General features: G+C 47.3%; 1 protein-coding gene and 1 pseudogene across 1 annotated transcript in view; one reads left to right on the top strand and one right to left on the bottom strand.

Moving 5' to 3' along the window:
- TSPAN31 (tetraspanin 31) overlaps nt 1–25,134 on the top strand; it is an 85,953-nt gene that overhangs the window by 30,534 nt on the left and 30,285 nt on the right. The window contains exons 2-5 of the mRNA XM_063952309.1: nt 4,399–4,566; nt 5,339–5,419; nt 14,406–14,546; nt 15,203–15,316. Coding sequence (XP_063808379.1) covers nt 4,399–4,566; nt 5,339–5,419; nt 14,406–14,546; nt 15,203–15,316 — 504 coding nt within the window. The remainder of the gene's footprint in view (nt 1–4,398; nt 4,567–5,338; nt 5,420–14,405; nt 14,547–15,202; nt 15,317–25,134) is intronic.
- LOC135052053 (5S ribosomal RNA) lies at nt 6,289–6,407 on the bottom strand (annotated as a pseudogene).

Genomic DNA, 25,134 nt, shown 5'->3' with positions numbered 1-25,134 from the left:
CTTAGGGCCATATACAACGCCCTAAGTCAAGCGGAGACCCTGCTTCGCAACCAATCGGTGCTGATCCAATCAGACAACATCACCGCAGTGGCTCATGTAAACCGCCAAGGCGGCACAAGGAGCAGGGTGGCGATGGCGGAAGTCACCAGAATTCTTCGATGGGCGGAGAATCACGTACGAGCACTGTCAGCAGTGTTCATTCCGGGAGTGGACAACTGGGAAGCAGGCTTCCTCAGCAGGCACGACCTCCACCCGGGAGAGGGGGGGACTTCATCAAGAAGTCTTCGTGCAGATTGTAGGTCGGTGGGAACTGCCACAGGTGGACATGATGGCATCCCGCCTCAACAAAAAGCTACAGAGGTATTGCGCCAGGTCAAGAGACTCTCAGGCGATAGCTGTAGACGCACTGGTGACACCGTGGATGTTCCAGTCGGTTTATGTGTTTCCTCCTCTTCCTCTCTTACCCAAGGTGCTGAGAATCGTAAGAAAAAGAGGAGTGAGAACAATACTCATTGTTCCGGATTGGCCAAGAAGGACTTGGTATCCAGAGCTGCAAGAAATGCTCACAGAGTACCCATGGCCTCTGCCTCTAGGGCAGGATCTGTTGCAGCAGGGACCTTGTATGTTCCAAGACTTACCGCAGCTGCGTTTGACGGCATGGCGGTTGAACGCCGGATCCTAGTAGAAAAAAGGGATTCCGGATGAGGTTATTCCTACGCTGATAAAGGCTAGGAAGGACGTGACGGCTAAACATTATCACCGTATACGGCGAAAATATGTTGCTGGGTGTGAGGCCAAGAATGCCTCTACAGAGGAATTCCAGCTGGGCAGTTTCCTTCACTTCTTACAGTCGGGAGTGACTTTGGGCCCTAGAATTGGTTTCCATTAAGGTCCAGATTTCGGCCCTATCCATTTTCTTTCATAAAAAACTAGCTTCTCTACCTGAAGTTCAGATGTTTGTAAAGGGAGTGCTGCATATTCAGCCCCCTTTTGTGCCACCAGTGGCACCTTGGGATCTTAACGTGGTGTTGAGTTTCCTGAAATCTCACTGGTTTGAGCCGCTTAAGACCGTGGAGTTAAAATATCTCACGTGGAAAGTGGTCCTGCTATTGGCCTTAGCTTCGGCTAGGCGTGTGTCAGAATTGGCGGCTTTGTCATGTAAAAGCCCCCATGTGGTTTTCCATATGGACAGGGCAGAATTACGGACTCGTCCGCAATTTCTACCAAAGGTGGTGTCATCTTTTCATTTGAACCAACCTATTGTGGTGCCTGCGGCTACTCGTGACTTGGAGGATTCCAAGTTACTAGATGTAGTCAGGGCTTTGGAGATTTATGTAGCCAGAACGGCTGGAGTCAGGAAAACTGACTCGCTGTTTATCCTGTATGCATCCAACAAGCTGGGTGCTCCTGCTTCAAATCAAACGATTGCTCGCTGGATCTGTAACACGATTCAGCAAGCTCATTCTGCGGCTGGCTTGCCGCCTCCAAAATCAGTAAAAGCCCATTCCACAAGGAAGGTGGGCTCTTCTTGGGCGGCTGCCCGAGGGGTCTCGGCATTACAGCTTTGCCGAGCAGCTACTTGGTCGGGTTCAAACACTTTTGCAAAGTTCTACAAGTTTGATACCCTGGCTGAGGAGGACCTTGTGTTTGCTCATTCGGTGCTGCAGAGTCATCCGCACTCTCCCGCCCGTTTGGGAGCTTTGGTATAATCCCCATGGTCCTTACGGAGTCCCCAGCATCCACTAGGACGTTAGAGAAAATAAGATTTTATTCACCGGTAAATCTATTTCTCGTAGTCCGTAGTGGATGCTGGGCGCCCGTCCCAAGTGCGGACTTCTTCTGCAATACTTGTATATAGTTATTGCTTAAATAAGGGTTATGTTATGGTTGCATCAGGTTTGTCTGATGCTCTGTTGTTCATACTGTTGACTGGGAGAGAATGCTTATTTTGAAGTTATATACAGTACATTTACTTTAAAAGGTTTGCTCCATTTAAAGAATAAGGGGGGAATTCAATTGTTTTGTAATGGGCAACCATTGGATGCATATAGTGTGTGCGCGCCTAGAAGTTCCAGTTAGCCACGCAAAGCAGCTTAAATACCGCATCCAAAGTACTAACTTATTGTCTATTTCAGACTGCTACTGAGGAGGCTGTGAGCTGAAATGTCTTTCCCCCCACACGGCTATTCATGCCAGAGCGGGGCAATCTACTGGCAGCCGTGGGATAAGACAATTGAATCTCCCCCTGAAAATAATACAAGTCAATTTCATTCAATATGCCCCCCCCCCCCCCCTCCCCTGCAGCCACCGTGTTATACTCGTAATGTTGAGGCCAGAACACCCACCACAGAAAATTATGCTGCTGGGTTCTGTATACCTGTATCCTCATCAGTTTTTAGGCAATTTCCCATAGAGGAGGAAACATTGTATCTTGCCAATCATGCTTGATGAACAATTAATCATTATTGCATAAATGACCCTTAGGATTGCTACAATGAACAAGTCAGTCACTCCTGTGTAACTTCACCCTTACAGTGGCAGGCCGGGCTGGATTCCGTTTGGCCACTATGTAAATAAACCAGCCGCACACAGCACAGTGAGAGGCAGGTATCACACACATCCAGGCCAGTGGCCTCTCACTGCGCTAGCTGCAGCTGGGTTATTAGCATAGTGGGCAGCACCCAGCAGGGACTAGCCCAACCTACCACTGAGCGCTTCAGAGACCAACCTGGACTGGAGCTTCTGCGGAGTGCGGACATGATGGCCAAGGAACAGCAGTACTCTACCTGCTTCCGACTTCAACTGCTGAGCCTGGACACCGGCACCAGGAAGCAGGCGGGGGGCTGGCCGGCTTTGATACTGAGAGGCAGACCCTGTGATCGGCTCTAGTACTCATTACCCTGGCTGCAGCCCACATGTGTTACCACACAGTCACACACCGTCCCCTGCACCCAGACCCTCACCTGCACCTCACACACTGACACACAAAGCCCCCTGTACACAGCCCCACATACACTGACACACACCGCCTCCTGCATCCGGCCACTAACCAGCACCTCACGCACTGACACAGATCCCTGTACCCATCCCCTCACACACTGACGCACAGCCCCCAGCACCACACACACTGAAACCCAGCCCCTCATCAGTACCTCACACACTGACACAGCTCCCTGTACCTAGCACCTCATACACTGACACACACAGCCCCCTGTAACCAGCACCACACACACTGACACACATTGCCCTTCCACCCGGCCCCTAACCAGCTCCTCACACGCTGACCCAAATCCCTAGCCCAAATGTATTAAGCATTGAAAAGGGATAAAGAGTGATAAATGACCAGCCAATCGGCTTCCTAACTGCCATATTTACAGGTTGTGTTTGAAAAATTACAGAAGCTGATTGGCTTGTCATTTACCACTTTTTATCCATCTCTACTTTATCACTTTGTAAGGCTTAATACATTTGGACCCCTGTACCCAGCACCTCACACACTGACACAGATCCCTGTACCCAACACTTCACACTGACTCACAGCTCCCTGTACACGCTGCACAACATACACTGACAGTATTGCTGTTGGGCGTTCCTAGGCGGTTACAGGCGGTTGTCTAATCAGACGCAGTTGTAACATAGTATGGGCATATTATAGGAGTGACACGGATGTGTTGCCAATAGTGGTTACGTATAGAGACACTGAATTTCTCACATTGGAGGCCATACTCTGATGATCTGCACCTAGCATAGGGCTGGTGAAAGTGTCCGTGGCATCTGACGCAGAAAGCGTGATTGCAGTATTTGTAGACACTGATAGTAGGCAGCTCAGTCCTTGTCATTCATACGCTGGATGTACACCAGGGAGCTGCATTAGCTTAAAGTAGCAGACACTATTTCTGTAAAAGACCCAAGGAAGGCTGCATCTGAATCCACAGAAGCAGGCCCTGTAAGGAGTGAGTTTCTTGCCCAGTGTGACAGACTCCACCCCCTCAACAGACTCCACTTCCACTTGGGCTGCATCCAGAAACTTCCTGGGCAGGTTTTCTATCCCAATCCACTTCTGGCGTCACCCATATTCACTGGGAGCAATCTTATCATAGAATTGCTGATGGTGGTATCTGACCTGCCAAATAACAGTAGCCACTTTGTATCTTGACTAAATGGCCAATGTTGGTGGCGTCTGGCTACACTGGTATACATGTATAGCTCTGTTTAGTCCCATTCTGTTCCAATGCAGAAAATCTTTGGCAAGAAGCATGTCTTGATGCGAACCCCACTGAGATGTTGACCATATTGTGAAAGCATTTGGCATTGAATGTGTTGTCAGTGTGTTGGCCCTTACCATCATAGCTGTCTGTTACTGTGGACTGCACTAACTTCTTCTGCTTCTTTTTCCAGCTGGTGGGCTTGCTGTTGATTGCCGTGGCAGCATGGGGCAAAGGATTTGGAATAGTCTCCAGCATTCACATCATTGGGGGAGTGATCGCAGTTGGCGTTTTCCTTCTTCTCATTGCCATCATTGGTTTAATTGGCGCAGTTAGTCACCATCAAGTGATGCTCTTTATTGTATCCTTAATTGAGGTTGATCTCCTGTTTTGCAGCATTATTTATTTACTATTTATTACCAGCTATTTATATAGCGCATATATGTTCCGCAGCGCTTTTACAGAGAATATTGGGCCATTCACATTGGCGCCGGGAGCCCGACAGCCGGCATACCGACATTTATTTTCTCTCGTGGGGGACCACGACCCCCATAGAGGGAAAATAAAATAGTGTGGCGCGCGTAGCGAGCACGCAAGGGGCTCATTTGCGCTCGCCACACTGTCGGTAAGCCGGCGGTCGGCCTCCCGGCGCCGGTATGCTGGTCGCCGGGAGCCCGACCGCCGGCCAGCCGTAGTGAACCCATTCACATCAGTCCCTGCCCCAGTGAAGCTTAGTCTATATTCCCCACCACATGTGTATACACACGCACATATTCACGCTAGTATAACAGTATATTTTGATTGTGGGAGGAAATTGGCACACTCGGGGAGAATATACAAACCTTACATAGTTAGTGCCAAAGGAATCGCACCCATGACCTCAGTGCTGTGAGGCTAATGCTAACCATTACACCATCCGTACTGCCCCACATGGCATCTATTTGTCATCCTGAAACGCTTCCCATTCTGCACGGTGCTATAGCACTTTGCAAACATAATTTTTCTTTCTTCTCTAATGCACAAGTATGTGGTGGTCTCTTGTGTGCAGCACCCCCACCTAACCCATGAATGTATGTTATTTGTACCAGGGACAATTCTTTGTTATGTTTCTATGTCCCTTAACTAGAATGTAGTATATGGTGGTGTTGATTCTCATCTTTATTTTTCAACTGGTGGTCTCCTGCTCCTGTTTGGCTATGAACAGATCTCAACAGGTAAGACACATATATGTTAGCCTCATTTTCGAGGCGTGCTGAGGCCAGTGTCTGCTTCTTACAACGCAGGTTTACTACCCTCTGCGGCAGAGATGAGGCGAACATTCTGAGTAGACTGAGGCTCACTCAGATGGCCGATGCTGTGACCGATTATTAAGACTTTGATCTGATGCTGTGTCTGTCCAAAGACGCAGCTGACGTGCCTTTAGTGTCTATCAAAAGGAAGAGCGACCGGGCACTGGTATGTGATAAATTGCAACAAATTGTAAAGAACCTAAAGTGGACAATTATAATTGCTGGAAAGGAAATTGAGGCCTTTCAATTGTAGTCCCTATTGGTGGTGCGCCCAGAGCTAGAAAGTACAAGTACTGACAAGGGTAGAGAGAGAAAGCTCTTGTGTGGGCGCACTCTTAAGAAAAGAAGAAATATTCTTCAGTTGAGAATCAAAGGAAGGTTAAAATATGTTTATTAATCAAAAATGAATAAGTTACCCCTCTACGATCCAAAGAAAGGTATGAAAAAAAGAAAAGTGTGAGAAAATATTTAAAAATGTTCTGGTCTGTTAATCACACGAGAAGGATTAGAAAGGCTGCAGACACCTGATAGTCTGACACCCGTTTCTCCTGACCAGTACAGATGTTCTGTATTAATGAGACCAACCAGGGAGGTCAGTGTCTTAGAGGACCACTTAGATTGGGTCAATACTAGACAATTTGCTATTCCGTTAATCCATATTGCACAAATTAGAGATGTATATATTAGCGTGACTTGAACGCTGGTGAAAGTAAAGAAAAAATTAGAAAGAAAAGAACAAATAGTGGTGATACTGCTGTTGGTGTCCACCCTTCAAAGGAAGGGGAGTAGTCCCTACTCTACAACACCGGGTATTCCCAGGGAGTCTCCCCTCAAGGTACTAACCCGGCCCAACGCTGTTTGGCTTCCAAGATCGGACGAGATCGGGCATTAGCAGCGTGGTATGATAGTTTGCTTTTCTTTAATTGACTTGTTAGTACTCGCACACATCCCAGATTCTGTCCGTGGCTGTTAGAGAAGCAGCGGAGCCTTGGGAAACAATGACTGTATGGAACAGCCCTGTTTAGGTAGGTGGGAAGCTGCTGCACTAAACCAGTGACCTTGTGTCGGTGAGAGTGGGTTGCGTACACAAACACTTGAGAGCTTCCATAGGAGGCCGTACTTGGACAGAGGTACTACAACTGCCATATAGCATGTGCAAGTTTCAGTGGTGGTTTCTAAGGACGCAGTACTACATATTACTGCATATGTGGATGCTGACAGTGGGCATCTCAGTCCTTGCACCTTCAGTAGCATGGATTGCACACAAGAGAAGGACATAGTTTCTGTATTTGCATAAAGTTGCAGACTTGCCATTGGCAATGTGTCTACCTCTTATTCAGGCCTAAAGTGGATAACAGTCTGCCATGTAAAGCTGGGTACACACCTGGCCGATCCACCAACCTACCATTTAAATGTAGCCACCCAGTTGAGATGTCAGTCACTGATGATCTCTGCAGCAAGTTTATGTACACAAAGCCAGATGCGGCAATCTGTAGATATAGCTGCCATTGGCTGTGCTGCAGGGCAGACGCAATGTGTCTCTAAACGGGAGGCACTCGATATACCGACTGTCGGGATCCTGGCGTTCAGCATACTGGCATCGGAATACCGACAACTATTCTCCCACTTGGGGAGAATAAATAGTGCGACAAGCGCAGCAAGCCCGCAAGGGGCTCTTTTGCGCTCGCCCCGCTGCTGGCATTCCAGCGGTTGGGATCCCCGCGCCAGAATGCTGGGCGCCGAGATCCAGACAGCCGGCCATTTGTAGTACTGAACAACAGTGCTCAATGTGTGCCTAGTTGTAGTTGAATTATCCATATTGTTGGTAAAATAAACAAGACACCTCTTTGTTGATAATGCGTACCTATTCATGGTGTCGGGGGTAACACTTGTGCTGTGTGCTCTTAATTTGTATTTTCCTTTTTTCTGTTATTGTTATAATTATATGTACCGAGATGCTCAGACTTGTAATGAACATTTCTCTAACGTCCTAAGTGGATGCTGGGACTCCGTAAGGACCATGGGGAATAGCGGCTCCGCAGGAGACTGGGCACAACTAAGAAAGCTTTAGGACTAACCGGTGTGCACTGGCTCCTCCCACTATGACCCTCCTCCAGACCTCAGTTAGAATCTTGTGCCCGGCTGAGCTGGATGCACACTAGGGGCTCTCCTGAGCTCCTAGAGAGAAAGTATATTTTAGGTTTTTTATTTTACAGTGAGATCTGCTGGCAACAGACTCACTGCAGCGAGGGACTAAGGGGTGAAGAAGCGAACCTACCTAACTGGTGGTAGCTTGGGCTTCTTAGGCTACTGGACACCATTAGCTCCAGAGGGATCGACCGCATGGAACCGGCCATTGATGTTCGGTCCCAGAGCCGCGCCGCCGGCCCCCTTACAGAGCCAGAAGCAAGAAGAGTCCGGAAAATCGGCGGCAGAAGACATCAGTCTTCACCAAGGTAGCGCACAGCACTGCAGCTGTGCGCCATTGCTCCTCATACACACTTCACACTCCGGTCACTGAGGGTGCAGGGCGCTGGGGGGGGGGGCGCCCTGAGCAGCAATAAAAACACCTTGGCTGGCAAATATATCATAATATATAGCCCCAGAGGCTATATATGTGATAAATACCCCTGCCAGAATTCATTAAAAAGCTGGAGAAAAGTCAGCCGAAAAAGGGGCGGAGCTATCTCCCTCAGCACACTGGCGCCATTTCTCCCTCCCAGCTCCGCTGGAAGGAAGCTCCCTGGCTCTCCCTTGCAGTCTACACTACAGAAAGGGTAAAAAAGAGAGGGGGGGCACTAAATTTAGGCGCAATATACATATAGCAGCTATAAGGGGATATAATTTAGTTAATCCCTGTATTATATAGCGCTCTGGTGTGTGCTGGCATACTCTCTCTCTGTCTCCCCAAAGGGCTTTGTGGGGTCCTGTCTCCTGTCAGAGCATTCCCTGTGTGTGTGCGGTGTCGGTACGGCTGTGTCGACATGTTTGATGAGGAGACTTATGTGGAGGCGGAGCAAATGCCTGAAAATGTGTTGTCACCCCCTGCGGGGCAGACACCTGAGTGGATGGACTTGTGGAAGGAATTACGTGAAAGTGTCGACTCCTTACATAAAAAATTTGATGACATGGCAAATGCGGGACAGCCGGCTTCTCAGCTCGTGCCTACCCAGACGTCTCAAAGGCCATCAGGGGCTCTAAAACGCCCGCTACCTCAGATGGCAGACACAGATGTCGACACGGATACTGATACCAGTGTCGACGACGAAGAGACTAATGTTATGTCCAGTAGGGCCACTCGTTACATGATTGAGGCAATGAAAAATGTTTTACACATTTCTGATGTGACCCCAGGTACCACAAAAAAGGGTATTATGTTTGGAGAGAGAAAACTCCCAGTAGTTTTTCCCCCTTCTGAAGAATTAAATGAAGTGTGTGAAGTAGCGTGGGCTTGCCCAGATAAAAAATTGGTAATTTCTAAAAAGTTACTAATGGCGTACCCTTTCCCGCCAGAGGATAGGTCACGTTGGGAAACACCCCCTAAGGTGGATAAAGCGCTTACACGCTTATCAAAAAAGGTGGCACTACCGTCTCCGGATACGGCCGCCCTGAAGGAGCCTGCTGATAGAAAGCAGGAGGCTCTCCTGAAGGCTATATATACACACACTGGTATTATACTGAGACCAGCTATTGCTTCAGCATGGATGTGCAGTGCTGCTGCTGCATGGTCAGATTCCCTGTCAGAAAACATTGACACCCTAGACAGGGACACTATATTGCTGAACGTAGAGCATATTAAAGACGCTGTCTTATACATGAGAGATGCACAGAGGGATATTTGCCGGCTGGCATCTAAAATAAGTGCACTGTCCATTTCTGCCAGGAGAGGGTTATGGACTCGGCAGTGGACAGGTGATGCAGATTCTAAAAGGCACATGGAAGTTTTGCCTTATTAAGGATGAGGAGTTGTTCGGGGATGGTCTTTCAGACCTAGTGTCCACAGCAACGGCTGGGAAGTCAGCATTTTTACCACATGTCCCCTCACAACCAAAGAAAGTACCGTATTATCAGGTACAGTCCTTTCGTCCCCAAAAGAGCAGGCGGGGTAGAGGCGCGTCCTTTCTGCCCAGAGGCAGAGGTAGGGGAAAAAAGCTGCAGCATACAGCCAGTTCCCAGGAACAAAAGTCCTCCTCCCGCTTCTTCTTCTAAGTCCGCCGCATGACGCTGGGGCTCAACAGGCGGAGCCAGGTACGGTGGGGGCCCGTCTCAAAAACTTCAGCAATCAGTGGGCTCGCTCACAAGTAGATCCCTGGATCCTTCAAGTGGTATCTCAGGGGTACAGGCTGGAATTTGAGACATCCCCCCCCCCCCCCCGCCGTTTTCTCAAATCTGCCTTTCCAACAACTCCCTCAGGCAGGGAGGCTGTGATAGAGGCAATTCACAAGCTGTATTCCCAGCAGGTGATAGTCAAGGTGCCCCTACTTCAACAAGGACGGGGTTACTATTCCACAATGTTTATGGTACCGAAACCGGACAGTTCGGTGAGACCCATTTTAAATTTGAAATCCTTGAACACATATATAAAAAAATTCAAGTTCAAGATGGAATCGCTCAGGGCGGTTATTGCAAGCCTGGAAGAGGGGGATTACATGGTATCACTGGACATCAAGAATGCTTACCTGCATGTCCCCATTTACCATCCTCACCAGGAGTACCTCAGATTTGTGGTACAGGATTGTCATTACCAATTCCAGACGTTGCCGTTCGGCCTGTCCACGGCACCGAGGGTATTTACCAAGGTAATGGCCGAAATGATGATACTCCTTCGAAAAAAAGGGAGTTATAATTATCCCATACTTGGACGATCTCCTGATAAAGGCGAGGTCCAGAGAGCAGTTGTTGGTCGGGGTAGCACTATCTCGGGAAGTGCTACAACAGCACGGCTGGATTCTAAACATTCCAAAGTCACAGCTGGTTCCTGCGACACGTCTACTGTTCCTGGGGATGATTCTGGACACAGTCCAGAAAAAAGTGTTTCTCCCAGAGGAAAAAGCCAACGAGCTGTCATCTCTAGTCAGAGGCCTCCTGAAACCAAAACAGGTGTCGGTGCGTCACTGCACGCGAGTCCTGGGAAAGATGGTAGCTTCCTACGAAGCAATTCCATTCAGCAGGTTCCATGCCAGAACCTTTCAGTGGGACCTGTTGAACCAATGGTCCGGATCGCATCTTCAAATGCATCGGCTGATAACCCTGTCTCCACGGACCAGGGTGTCTCTGCTGTGGTGGCTGCAGAGTGCTCATCTCAGAGAGGGCCACAGATTCGGCATACAGGACTGGGTCCTGGTGACCACGGATGCCAGCCTTCGAGGCTGGGGGGGCGGTCACACAGGGAACAAACTTCCAAGGACTTTGGTCAAGTCAGGAGACTTCCCTACACATAAATGTTCTGGAACTAAGGGCCATTTACAATGCCCTAAGTCAGGCAAAACCCCTGCTTCAAAACCAGCCGGTACTGATCCAGTCAGACAACATCACTGCGGTCGCCCATGTAAACCGACAGGGCGGCACGAGAAGCAGGACGCCGATGGCAGAAGCCACAAGGATTCTCCGATGGGCGGAAAATCACGTGTTCGCACTGTCAGCAGTGTTCATTCCGGGAGTGGACAACTGGGAACCAGACTTCCTCAGCAGGCACGACCTCCACCCGGGAGAGTGGGGACTTCATCCAGAAGTCTTCCAAATGATTGTAAACCGTTGGGAAAGGCCACAGGTGGACATGATGGCGTCCCGCCTAAACAAAAAGCTAGAAAAGTATTGCGCCAGGTCAAGAGACCCGCAGGCGATAGCTGTGGACGGTCTAGTGACACCGTGGGTGTACCGGTCGGTTTATGTGTTCCCTCCTCTTCCTCTCATACCAAAGGTACTGAGGATAATAAGGAGAAGAGGAGTAAGAACTATACTCATTGTTCTGGATTGGCCAAGAAGAGCTTGGTACCCGGAACTTCAAGAAATGATCTCAGAGGACCCATGGCCTCTGCCGCTCAGACAGGACCTGCTGCATCAGGGGCCCTGTTTGTTCCAAGACTTACCGCGGCTGCGTTTGATGGCATGGCGGTTGAACACCGGATCCTGAAGGAAAAGGGCATTCCGGAGGAAGTCATTCCTACGCTGATTAAAGCTAGGAAAGAAGTAACCGCGAACCATTATCACCGCATATGGCGAAAATATGTTGCGTGGTGTGAGGCCAGGAAGGCCCCAACGGAAGAATTTCAGCTGGGTCGTTTCCTGCACTTTCTACAGTCAGGGGTGACTATGGGCCTAAAATTGGGTTCCATTAAGGTCCAGATTTCGGCTCTTTCGATTTTCTTCCAGAAAGAACTGGCTTTACTACCTGAAGTTCAAACTTTTGTTAAGGGAGTGCTGCATATTCAGCCCCCTTTTGTGCCTGCAGTGGCACCTTGGGATCTCAACGTGGTGTTGGATTTCCTAAAGTCACATTGGTTTGAGCCACTTAAGACCGTGGATTTGAAGTATCTCACGTGGAAAGTGGTCATGTTGTTGGCTTCGGCCAGGCGTGTATCAGAATTGGCGGCTTTGTCATGTAAAAGCCCTTATCTGATTTTCCATATGGATAGGGCAGAATTGAGGACTCGTCCCCAGTTTCTCCCTAAGGTGGTATCAGCTTTTCACTTGAACCAACCTATTGTTGTGCCTGCGGCTACTAGGGACTTGGAGGACTCCAAGTTACTGGACATAGTCGAGGCCTTGAAAATTTATATTTCCAGGACGGCTGGAGTCAGGAAGACTGCCTCGCTATTTATCCTGTATGCACCCAACAAACTGGGTGCTCCTGCTTAGAAGCAGACTATTGCTCGCTGGATTTGTAGCACAATTCAGCTTGCGCATTCTGCGGCTGGCCTGCCGCAGCCTAAATCTGTAAAAGCCCATTCCACGAGGAAGGTGGGCTCTTCTTGGGCGGCTGCCCGAGGGGTCTCGGCTTTACAACTTTGCCGAGCTGCTACTTGGTCAGGGGCAAACACGTTTGCAAAATTCTACAAATTTGATACCCTGGCTGAGGAGGACCTTGAGTTCTCTCATTCGGTGCTGCAAAGTCATCCGCACTCTCCCGCCCGTTTGGGAGCTTTGGTATAATCCCCATGGTCCTTACGGAGTCCCAGCATCCACTTAGGACGTTAGAGAAAATAAGATTTTACTCACCGGTAAATCTATTTCTCGTAGTCCGTAGTGGATGCTGGGCGCCCGTCCCAAGTGCGGACTGTCTGCAATGCTTGTATATAGTTATTGTTACCTAAAGGGTTATTGTTGAGCCATCTGTTAAGAGGCTCTGTTATGTTCATACTGTTAACTGGGTATAATATCACGAGTTATACGGTGTGATTGGTGTGGCTGGTATGAGTCTTACCCAGGATTCAAAATCCTTCCTTATTGTGTCAGCTCTTCCGGGCACAGTATCCTAACTGAGGTCTGGAGGAGGGTCATAGTGGGAGGAGCCAGTGCACACCAGTTAGTCCTAAAGCTTTCTTAGTTGTGCCCAGTCTCCTGCGGAGCTGCTATTCCCCATGGTCCTTACGGAGTCCCAGCATCCACTACGGACTACGAGAAATAGATTTACCGGTGAGTAAAATCTTATTTTCTTGTGTACAGCTCCCTACAACAATATGTATGCTGGTGGTAAATGGGGTGCATCCCTCGTATTTATACAAATTACGGTTATACTAGAAACCTGCATTAGCTGTAAATGCTCAAAAAAATTCAATTACAAAAGCCAAACTAGACACATTTAGCATTCCCAAAAACCAGAATGTTCTCACGGTTATGTAATGTATTGAGTTGAAGGCAACATCTCTCAATGATCCTGTATCCACCATCAGCGTGTATCAGAGCAAGAATAGTGTTTGGGGATATAACAAGAGGGACAAGGGCGCTGCCCGAAGCTTACATTGTAGAGGGAAAGGTGAACTGGGAATGAGACAAGGTGGATGGAAGGATGAATAGGACTTAATATACAGCAAATACTATTATTAGGAGTTAACAGTATCTTGGTGCTCTCCTATTGGGCATGATTCTGAGTAAGTAAAGCAAAAAATTAAGTAACTTTAAGTCTGGAACAAACCAAGGTGATTTGCAGAGGTCCTAGCTATACAGTGTGTGTTTGTTTTAAGAACCTGATAAATGTATTAGATGGTGGGTGTCCCAGAGAATGAACCCTCACCAATTTAAATATGCGTTTTATTTAATCCCCCTCCCATTCTAAAATGAATGAAGTGTTAAGTATATGACATAACATCCATATTCAATATTCACGTGATTTCATGGTCGGTGAAGACATCTTCATGGTCATTTTATATTAGTTATGCAAGTAATGTGATGTAATGGATTATTTATAATAAACTCAGTATATAGTGACTTGCAAAGTACTCAACCCTTTAAATATTCGACAATAACACTTACACAGATCGTTCCAGAAACTTTTCTTTATTACTTATCTGCAGTTTAAAAAATAAAGCGTAAAAATGCTGCTACATATCCTTTTCTACAGTAGATTGGGCTAAGGTTGTAAGTGACTGTATTAATTAGTAAAATCAAAAGCCACACAGATAACTGTAAAAATGGGTGACATTAGTCTGTTTCCTTTGTACATTCATAGATCAGATGAGCAGAACCACAAAGCCAATCGTGCATAAGTACTAATTAAGCCACCTATACCCAAGCATGGATATCCTTAAAACCAAGACCGTAATAGCGGATTTTGGGAACCTCTTCTTTGCCATCAACAGAAAATGATACATCTTAATAGTTTTATTTCATAGTTTATACTGCTTTTGGTTTTAGTTTAGTTACAGCTGAAGGGAGAATAACCAATGTATTTGTGTATTCTGGCTTCTTACAGGAACAGTTCCTAAATGCAACTTGGGCCAGTATGAGCAATAAGACCCAGAGCGAGATGGAGAACCACCTGGACTGTTGTGGATTCCTGAATACCACATTAAGCAGTGCACAGTTTAAGTCTGCCTATAGGAGTTGCAATGCGGTGAGCACTATATCCTCTCGCTGTACTCCCCATATGATTTGTATTAGACTATGGGCTACATTTTTCAAAGCTTGGAAAGAGATAACATATAGAGAGATAAAGTACCACTCAATTTGATTGCAACTGTCATTTTACAGTCTGTGTTTGCAAAATGACATGAAGCATTGATAAAGCTCACCTTATTTTTGGAAAAACTGGTTCCAGTAAAGTATCAATATTTATTTCTTTGTGTGATTTTTTTATTTTTTATTTTATTTTTTTGGATTTATTTTTTTATAGATTTTATTTTAGTAACTTTGTTTTAAGGATGTTAGTTGTTTAGCATTGATCATTTGGGGGTGCTTCAATTCTTTTACCCCGCGGCTGGCACTAGATGGCGTCAGACAGAGCCATTCAGTTGTTGCTCCATTAGGACACAAATGCCCGCGGGGGAGCACATTTCGACTCGCAGCCTCCTGAAATGTGCGATTTAAGTCGGCACTTTCTTGGCTTCTTAATACTTTATGCATCAGCCACATTTTTGTTTTTCTAACCTGACATTTAAAATGGATCAATTTTGAAAATCGGCTCAAAGCTTGCCAACTCATTAGTAGCACACTTATCTGTTTAAGTATTATATTATTGGTTCACACTAACTTTCCATCTTTCACATTCAGGAATGTAAGCAGAAAAATATTCATTGTGATAGCTGTGGTGATAAAATGCTGAACCACGCTGGTGAAGCTTTGAAAATCCTTGGAGGTGTAGGACTCTTCTTCAGCTTCACAGAGGTAATACAGGTTCCTCAATAGTATAATAATGATAAATAAGTCAAAAGTATGAAGCGTCAGCTATTGGATGTTATTATCTGGGTATCCTGATGAGGAATTATATAGCAGGTACAAGTGATAGGGTTATTGCAGCGTGGGGCCTTTTAGATATAACAATTATAACCACTTATCATTATTTGCCCTTCATGAAGGCTTATTTAGGTACCAAAAGTCAATAAAAATTTTTTCTTGGTCCCAAATATAATTTCTACTGCATAATTATGTGTTGCCTAAATGTGGACCACATTCCATTTCTTGGATTAAAAATATTACTGTTCTGTAAAGCAAATAGTTGTATTACTTAGCCGTTGGGCAAAAGATATACAGGTTGAGTATCCCATATCCAAATATTCCGAAATACGGAATATTCCGAAATACGGACTTTTTTGAGTGAGATAGTGAAACCTTTGTTTTTTGATGGCTCAATGTACACAAACTTTGTTTAATACACAAAGTTATTAAAAATATTGTATTAAATGACCTTCAGGCTGTGTGTATAAGGTGTATATGAAACATAAATGAATTGTGTAAATGTAGACACACTTTGTTTAATGCACAAAGTTATAAAAAATATTGGCTAAAATTACCTTCAGGCTGTGTGTATAAGGAGTATATGTAACATAAATGTATTCTGTGCTTAGATTTAGGTCCCTTCACCATATCTCATTATGGTATGCAATTATTCCAAAATATGGAAAAATCCCATATCCAAAATACCTCTGGTCCCAAGCATTTTGGATAAGGGAGACTCAACCTGTATTTAAAAAAATTATTAGATGAGTCATTAAGCACTTACTGCTTTTGACCCTAAGCTGCCTGTAAACACACCGGAGTTTCTCTATTTTAATTTCCTTGCTTAGCCGTTTTAAAGGTAGAAATAAATCCACCTAAAAACAGCCATTTCTTTGCAATGCTGGCACTGTCCTATATTCTTGCATTATATGTGAACCTTTAGCACATAGGTTTGCAAACTCTGTCCTCATTACCCCACACAGTGCATGTTTCTCTAACGTCCTAAGTGGATGCTGGGGACTCCGTAAGGACCATGGGGAATAGCGGCTCCGCAGGAGACTGGGCACAAAAGTAAAGCTTTAGAACTATCTGGTGTGCACTGGCTCCTCCCCCTATGACCCTCCTCCAAGCCTCAGTTAGATTTTTGTGCCCGAACGAGAAGGGTGCACACTAGGTGGCTCTCCTGAGCTGCTTAGTGAAAAGTTTAGTTTTAGGTTTTTTATTTTCAGTGAGACCTGCTGGCAACAGGCTCACTGCATCGAGGGACTAAGGGGAGAAGAAGCGAACTCACCTGCGTGCAGAGTGGATTGGGCTTCTTAGGCTACTGGACATTAGCTCCAGAGGGACGATCACAGGCCCAGCCATGGATGGGTCCCAGAGCCGCGCCGCCGGCCCCCTTACAGAGCCAGAAGACAGAAGAGGTCCGGAAAATCGGCGGCAGAAGACGTCCTGTCTTCACCAAGGTAGCGCACAGCACTGCAGCTGTGCGCCATTGCTCCTCAGCACACTTCACACTTCGGTCACTGAGGGTGCAGGGCGCTAGGGGGGGGCGCCCTGAGCAGCAATAAAAACACCTTGGCTGGCGAAAATACATCACATATAGCCCCCAGGGCTATATGGATGAATTTTAACCCCTGCCAGAATCCATAAAAAAGCAGGAGAAAAGTCCGCGAAAAAGGGGCGGAGCCTATCTCCTCAGCACACTGGCGCCATTTTCCCTCACAGCTCAGTTGGAGGGAAGCTCCCCTGGCTCTCCCCTGCAGTCACTACACTACAGAAAGGGTTAAAAAAGAGAGGGGTGGCACTAATTAGGCGCAGTATTAACAATACAGCAGCTATAAGGGGAAAAACACTTATATAAGGTTATCCCTGTGTGTGTATGTATATGTATATATATATATATATATATATATATATATATATATATATATATATATATATATATATATATATATATATAATATATATATATATAGCTATAGCGCTCTGGTGTGTGCTGGCAAACTCTCCCTCTGTCTCCCCAAAGGGCTAGTGGGGTCCTGTCCTCTATCAGAGCATTCCCTGTGTGTGTGCTGTGTGTCGGTACGTTTGTGTCGACATGTATGAGGAGAAAAATGATGTGGAGACGGAGCAGATTGCCTGTAATAGTGATGTCACCCCCTAGGGGGTCGACACCTGAGTGGATGAACTGTTGGAAGGAATTACGTGACAGTGTCAGCTCTGTATAAAAGACAGTGGTTGACATGAGACAGCCGGCTACTCAGCTTGTGCCTGTCCAGACGTCTCATAGGCCGTCAGGGGCTCTAAAGCGCCCGTTACCTCAGATGGCAGATATAGACGCCGACACGGATACTGACTCCAGTGTCGACGGTGAAGAGACAAATGTGACTTCCAGTAGGGCCACACGTTACATGATTGAGGCAATGAAAAATGTTTTACACATTTCTGATAATACGAGTACCACCAAAAAGGGGTATTATGTTCGGTGAGGAGAAACTACCTGTAGTTTTCCTGAATCTGAGAAATTAAATGAGGTGTGTGGTGAAGCGTGGGTTTCCCCCGATAACAACTGATAATTTCTAAAATGTTATTGGCATTATATCCTTTCCCGCCAGAGGTTAGGGTGCGTTGGGAAACACCCCCTAGGGTGGATAAAGCGCTCACACGCTTGTAAGAACAAGGGCTCTACCCTCTCCTGAGATGGCCGCCCTTAAGGATCCTGCTGATAGAAAGCAGGAGGGTATCCTAAAATGTATTTACACACATACTGGTGTTATACTGCGACCAGCAATCGCCTCAGCCTGGATGTGCAGTGCTGGGTTAGCGTGGTCGGATTCCCTGACTGAAAATATTGATACCCTAGATAGGGACAGTATATTATTGCCTATAGAGCATTTGAAAGATGCATTTCTATATATGCGTGATGCACAGCGGAATATTTGCCGACTGGCATCAAGTCTAAGTGCGTTGTCCATTTCTACCAGTAGAGGTTTATGGACACGACAGTGGTCAGGTGATGCGGATTCCAAACGGCATTTGGAAGTATTGCCTTATTAAGGGGAGGAGTTATTTGGGGTCGGTCTTTCAGACCTGGTGGCCACGGCAACAGCTGGGAAATCCACGTTTGTACCCCAGGTCGCCTCTCAACATGAGAAGACGCCGTATTATCAGGCGCAGTCTTTTCGTGGACAAGCGGGCAAAAGGTTCCTCATTTCTGCCCCGTGACAGAGGGAGAGGAAAAAGGCTGCAGAAATCAGCCAGTTCCCAGGAACAGAAACCCTCTCCCGCCTCTGCCAAGCCCTCAGTATGACGCTGGGGCTTTACAAGCAGAATCAGGCACGGTGGGGGGCCCGTCTCAATGAATTTCAGCGCGCAGTGGGCTCACTCGCAAGTAGACCCCTGGATCCTTCAGGTGATATCTCAGGGGTACAAATTGGAATTCGAGACGTCTCCCCCTCGCCGTTTCCTAAAGTCGGCTTTACCGATGTCTCCTTCTGACAGGGAGACAGTTTTGGAAGCCATTCACAAGCTGTATTCCCAGCAGGTGATAATCAAGGTACCCCTCCTGCAACAGGGAACGGGGTATTATTCCACACTGTTGTGGTACCGAAGCCGGACGGCTCGGTGAGACCGATTCTAAATCTAAAATCTTTGAACACTTACATACAGAGGTTCAAATTCAAGATTGAGTCACTCAGAGCAGTGATTGCGAACCTGGAAGAAGGGGACTACATGATGTCTCGGGACATCAAGGATGCTTACCTTCATGTCCCAATTTACCCTTCTCACCAAGGGTACCTCAGGTTTATGGTACAGAACTGTCACTATCAGTTCAGACGCTGCCGTATGGATGGTCCACGGCACCCCGGGTCTTTACCAAGGTAATGGCCGAAATGATGATATTCCTTCAAAGGAAGGGAATTTTAGTTATCCCTTACTTGGACGATTCCCTGATAAGGGTAAGATCCAGGGAACAGTTGGAGGTCAGTGTAGCACTATCTCAGGTAGTGTTGCGGCAGCACGATTGGATTCTCAATATTCCAAAATCGCAGCTGGTTCCGACGACTCGTCTTCTGTTCCTAGGGATGATCCTGGACACAGTCCAGAAAAAGGTGTTTCTCCCGGAGGAGAAAGCCAGGGAGTTATCCGAGCTAGTCAGGAACCTCCTAAAACCGAGCCAACTCTCAGTGCATCAATGCACAAGGGTTCTGGGTAAAATGATGGCTTCCTACGAAGCAATCCCATTCGGCAGATTCCACGCAAGAACTTTCCAGTGGGACCTGCTGGACAAATGGTCCGGGTCGCATCTTCAGATGCATCAGCGGATAACCCTGTCACCAAGAACAAGGGTGTCCCTCCTGTGTTGGTTGCAGAGTGCTCATCTTCTAGAGGGCCGCAGATTCGGCATTCAGGACTGGGTCCTGGTGACCACGGATGCCAGCCTGCGAGGCTGGGGAGCAGTCACACAGGGAAGGAATTTCCAGGGCTTATGGTCAAGCCTGGAGACATCACTTCACATAAATATCCTGAAGCTAAGGGCCATTTACAATGCTCTAAGCTTAGCAAGACCTCTGCTTCAAGGTCAGCCGGTGTTGATCCAGTCGGACAACATCACGGCAGTCACCCACGTAAACAGACAGGGTGGCACAAGAAGCAGGAGGGCAATGGCAGAAGCTGCAAGGATTCTTCGCTGGGCGGAAAATCATGTGATAGCACTGTCAGCAGTATTCATTCCGGGAGTGGACAACTGGGAAGCAGACTTCCTCAGCAGACACGACCTCCACCCGGGAGAGTGGAGACTTCACCCAGAAGTCTTCCACATGATTATAAACCGTTGGGAAAAACTCGACAGGTATTGCGCCAGGTCAAGGGACCCTCAAGCAATAGCTGTAGACGCTCTGGTAACACCGTGGGTGTACCAGTCAGGGTATGTGTTCCCTCCTCTGCCTCTCATACCCAAGGTACTGAGATTGATAAGATGGAGAGGAGTAAGCACTATATTCGTGGCTCCGGATTGGCCAAGAAGGACTTGGTAACCGGAACTTCAAGAGATGCTCACGGAGGATCCGTGGCCTCTACCTCTAAGAAGGGACCTGCTCCAGCAAGGACCCTGTCTGTTCCAAGACTTACCGCGGCTGCGTTTGACGGCATGGCGGTTGAACGCCGGATCCTGAAGGAAAAAGGGCATTCCGGATGAAGTCATCCCTATCCTGATCAAAGCCAGGAAGGATGTAACCGCAAAACATTATCACCGCATTTGGCGAAAATATGTTGCGTGGTGCGAGGCCAGTAAGGCCCAACGGAGGAAATTCAACTGGGTCGATTCCTACATTTCCTGCAAACAGGAGTGTCTATGGGCCTGAAATTGGGGTCCATTAAGGTTCAAATTTCGGCCCTGTCAATTTTCTTCCAAAAAGAACTAGCTTCAGTCCCTGAAGTTCAGACGTTTGTAAAAGGGGTACTGCATATACAGCCTCCTTTTGTGCCTCCAGTGGCACTTTGGGATCTCAATGTAGTTTTTAGGTTCCAAAAGTCACATTGGTTTGAACCACTTAAATCTGTGGAGTTAAAATATCTCACATGGAAAGTGGTCATGCTGTTGGCCCTGGCCTGGGCCAGGCGCGTGTCAGAATTGGCGGCTTTATCCTGTAAAAGCCCTTATCTGATTTTCCATTCGGACAGGGCGGAATTGAGGACTCGTCCTCAGTTTCTCCCTAAGGTGGTTTCAGCGTTTCACCTGAACCAACCTATTGTGGTGCCTGCGGCTACTAGGGACTTGGAGGACTCCAAGTTGCTAGACGTTGTCAGGGCCCTGAAAATATGTTTCCAGGACGGCTGGAGTCAGAAAATCTGACTCGCTGTTTATCCTGTATGCACCCAACAAGCTGGGTGCTCCTGCTTCTAAGCAGACTATTGGTCGTTGGATTTGTAGTACAATTCAGCTTGCACATTCTGTGGCAGGCCTGCCACAGCCAAAAATCTGTAAATGCCCACTCCACAAGGAAGGTGGGCTCATCTTGGGCGGCTGCCCGAGGGGTCTCGGCTTTACAACTTTGCCGAGCAGCTACTTGGTCAGGAGCAAATACGTTTGTAAAATTCTACAAAATTGATACCCTGGCTGAGGAGGACCTGGAGTTCTCTCATTTGGTGCTGCAGAGTCATCCGCACTCTCCCGCCCGTTTGGGAGCTTTGGTATAATCCCCATGGTCCTTACGGAGTCCCCAGCATCCACTTAGGACGTTAGAGAAAATAAGAATTTACTTACCGATAATTCTATTTCTCGTAGTCCGTAGTGGATGCTGGGCGCCCATCCCAAGTGCGGATTGTCTGCAATACTGGTACATAGTTATTGTTACCAAAAAATCGGGTTATTGCTGTAGTGTGCCATCTTTTCTAGAGGCTCCTCTGTTATCATGCTGTTAACTGGGTTTAGATCACGAGTTATACGGTGTGATTGGTGTGGCTGGTATGAGTCTTACCCGGGATTCAAAATCCTTCCTTATTGTGTACGCTCGTCCGGGCACAGTATCCTAACTGAGGCTTGGAGGAGGGTCATAGGGGGGAGGAGCCAGTGCACACCAGGTAGTTCTAAAGCTTTACTTTTGTGCCCAGTCTCCTGCGGAGCCGCTATTCCCCATGGTCCTTACGGAGTCCCCAGCATCCACTACGGACTACGAGAAATAGAATTATCGGTAAGTAAATTCTTATTTTTGCAGGTCTCCTCACAGAATCACAAGTGAAATAATTAACTCCACCTGCGGACCTTTTAAAATGTCTGTGAGTAATTAATACACCTGTGCACCTGCTGGGTTACCTGCATAACATGCACTGCGTGGGGTAATGAGGACCGAGTTTGCAGAACTGTGCTTTAGCAGAACCTGTTGTCACATACTGTAGTGTCCCTAATTTCCCAACCAAGGATTGACTCTGGGTGTGCACTGGCTCCTCCCTCTATGCCCCTCCTCCAGACCTCAGTTTGATACTGTGCCCAGTGGAGACTGGGTGCATTTCGGGAGCTCTACTGAGTTTCCTGTAAAGAAAGCATTTTAGTTAGGTTTTTTTATGTTCAGGGAGCCTGCTGGCAACAGACTCCCTGCATCGAGGGACTGAGGAGAGAGAAACAGACCCACTTCTGAGTTTCAGGGCTCTGTTTCTTAGGCTACTGGACACCATTAGTTCCAGAGGGATCGGTACGCAGGTCTCACCCTAGCCGTCCGTCCCAGAGCCGCGCCGCCGTCCTCCTCGCAGAGCCGGAAGATTGAAGCCGGGTGAGTATTGAGGAAAAGACATCAGAGGCGGCAGAAGACACTTGGATCTTCATAGAGGTAACGCACAGCACTGCAGCTGTGCGCCATTGCTCCCATTCACCTCACACACCTCGGTCACTGTAAGGGTGCAGGGCACAGGGGGGGGGGGGGGCGCGCGCCGCGCCCTGGGCAGCAATATAAACCTCTCCTGTGGCATATGTATGTGTGTGTGTGTGTGTGTGTGTGTGTGTGTGTGTGTGTGTATATATATATATATATATATATATATATATATATATATAATATACATATATATATATATATATATATATATATAATATACAGGGTTATACACCTTGACAAAGGGGCGGGTTAGCCCCGAAACGTCGGCCTGTCTATTCACGTTTGAATACAATTTTTGCATGTTTACAAAACCCTGAGTGCCGCTGTCATCTTTATTGGGATTCTACACAATTGTTATCAGGAGGCACCAGGGTCACGAGTGGCCATCAGGAGGAGTGCCGGTCCATACCTGATAGATAGATAGATAGATAGATAGATAGATAGATAGATAGATATATATATATATATATATATATATATATATATATATATATATATATATATATATATATATATATATATATATATATAATTTCTCTAACGTCCTAGTGGATGCTGGGGACTCCGTAAGGACCATGGGGAATAGACGGGCTCCGCAGGAGACATGGGCACTTTAAGAAAGAATTTAGACTCTGGTGTGCTCTGGCTCCTCCCTCTATGTCCCTCCTCCAGACCTCAGTTTGAATCTGTGCCCGGGCGAGCTGGGTGCTGTTCAGTGAGCTCTCCTGAGCTTGCTGTAAGAAAGTATTTTGTAAGGTTTTTTATTTTCAGGGAGCTCTGCTGGCAACAGACTTCCTGCATCGTGGGACAGAGGGGAGAGAAGCAGCCCTACTCTCTGAAGATAGGTCCTGCTTCTTAGGCTACTGGACACCATTAGCTCCAGAGGGATCGTACACAGGATCTCACCCTCGTCGTCCGATCCCAGAGCCGCGCCGCCGTCCCCCTCGCAGAGCCGGAAGACAGAAGCCGGGTGAGTATGAGAAGCAAAGAAGACTTCGAAATCGGCGGCAGAAGACTCCGTTCTTCACATGAGGTAACGCACAGCACTGCAGCTGTGCGCCATTGCTCCATACACACCTCACATACTCCGGTCACTGTAAGGGTGCAGGGCGCGGGAGGGGGACGGGGGGCGCCCTGGGCAGCAAATGGACCTCTGTTGGCAAAAGTAAGCATATATACAGTTGGGCACTGTATATATGTATGAGCCCCTGCCATAAAGATATGTATTTTAACGGGACAGAAGCACGCAGTCGAGGGGGCGGGGCTTCTCCCTCAGCACTCACCAGCGCCATTTTTTCTCCACAGCTCAGCTGAGAAGAAGCTCCCCAGGCTCTCCCCTGCAGATCACGGTAGAAAAAGGGTAAAAAGAGAGGGGGGGCTCATAATTAGGCGCTAAAAACACAAATACAGCAGCTACTGGGTTAACATTAAGTTACTGTGTTATTCCTGGGTTATATAGCGCTGGGGTGTGTGCTGGCATACTCTCTATCTGTCTCACCAAAGGGCCTTGTGGGGGAACTGTCTTCAAAAAGGGCATTCCCTGTGTGTGTGGTGTGTCGGTACGCTTGTGTCGACATGTCTGATGAGGAAGGCTATGTGGAAGCAGAGCGGGAGCAAATGAATGTGGTGTCTCCGCCGACGGCGCCTGATCCTATGTCGCAGAGGCCGACAGGGTCTCAGAAGCGCCCACTATCCCAAATTATTGACAAGGATACCGACATAGATTCTGACTCCAGTGTCGATTACGATGATGCAAAGTTACAGCCAAAATTGGCTAAATCCATCCGTTATATGATTATAGCTATTAAGGATGTGTTGCACATCACAGAGGAAACCCCAGTCCCTGACAGGAGGGTTCATATGTATGGGGAAAAGAAGCCGCAGGTAATTTTTCCTCCCTCACACGAGCTCAATGAGTAATGTGAAAAGGCTTGGGAATCTCCAGATAAAAAACTGCAGATTTCCAAAAAGATTCTTATGGCGTATCCTTTCCCGCCAGCGGACAGGTTATGCTGGGAATCCTCCCCTAGGGTGGACAAAGCTTTGACACTCTTATCCAAGAAGGTAGCCCTGCCGTCACAGGATACGGCTACCCTCAAAGATGCTGCGGATTGCAAACAGGAGGTTACCCTGAAGTCCATTTATACACATTCAGGTACCTTACTGAGGCCGGCAATCTCGTCTGCTTGGGTGTGTAGTGCTGTAGCAGCTTGGACGGATACCTTATCTGAGGAACTTGATACCTTAGACAAGGATACTATATTAATGACCCTGGGGCATATTAAAGACGCTGTCCTTTATATGAGAGATGCTCAGAGAGACATTAGCCTACTAGGTTCTAGAATAAATGCTATGTCGATTTCTGCCAGAAGGGTCCTGTGGACTCGGCAATGGACA

This window comes from Pseudophryne corroboree, chromosome 2, assembly GCF_028390025.1.
Source record: "Pseudophryne corroboree isolate aPseCor3 chromosome 2, aPseCor3.hap2, whole genome shotgun sequence".
NCBI lineage: Eukaryota > Metazoa > Chordata > Amphibia > Anura > Myobatrachidae > Pseudophryne > Pseudophryne corroboree.
The sequence above is the reverse complement of the archived record's forward strand: the minus strand, read 5'-3'. Positions and strand labels throughout refer to the sequence as shown.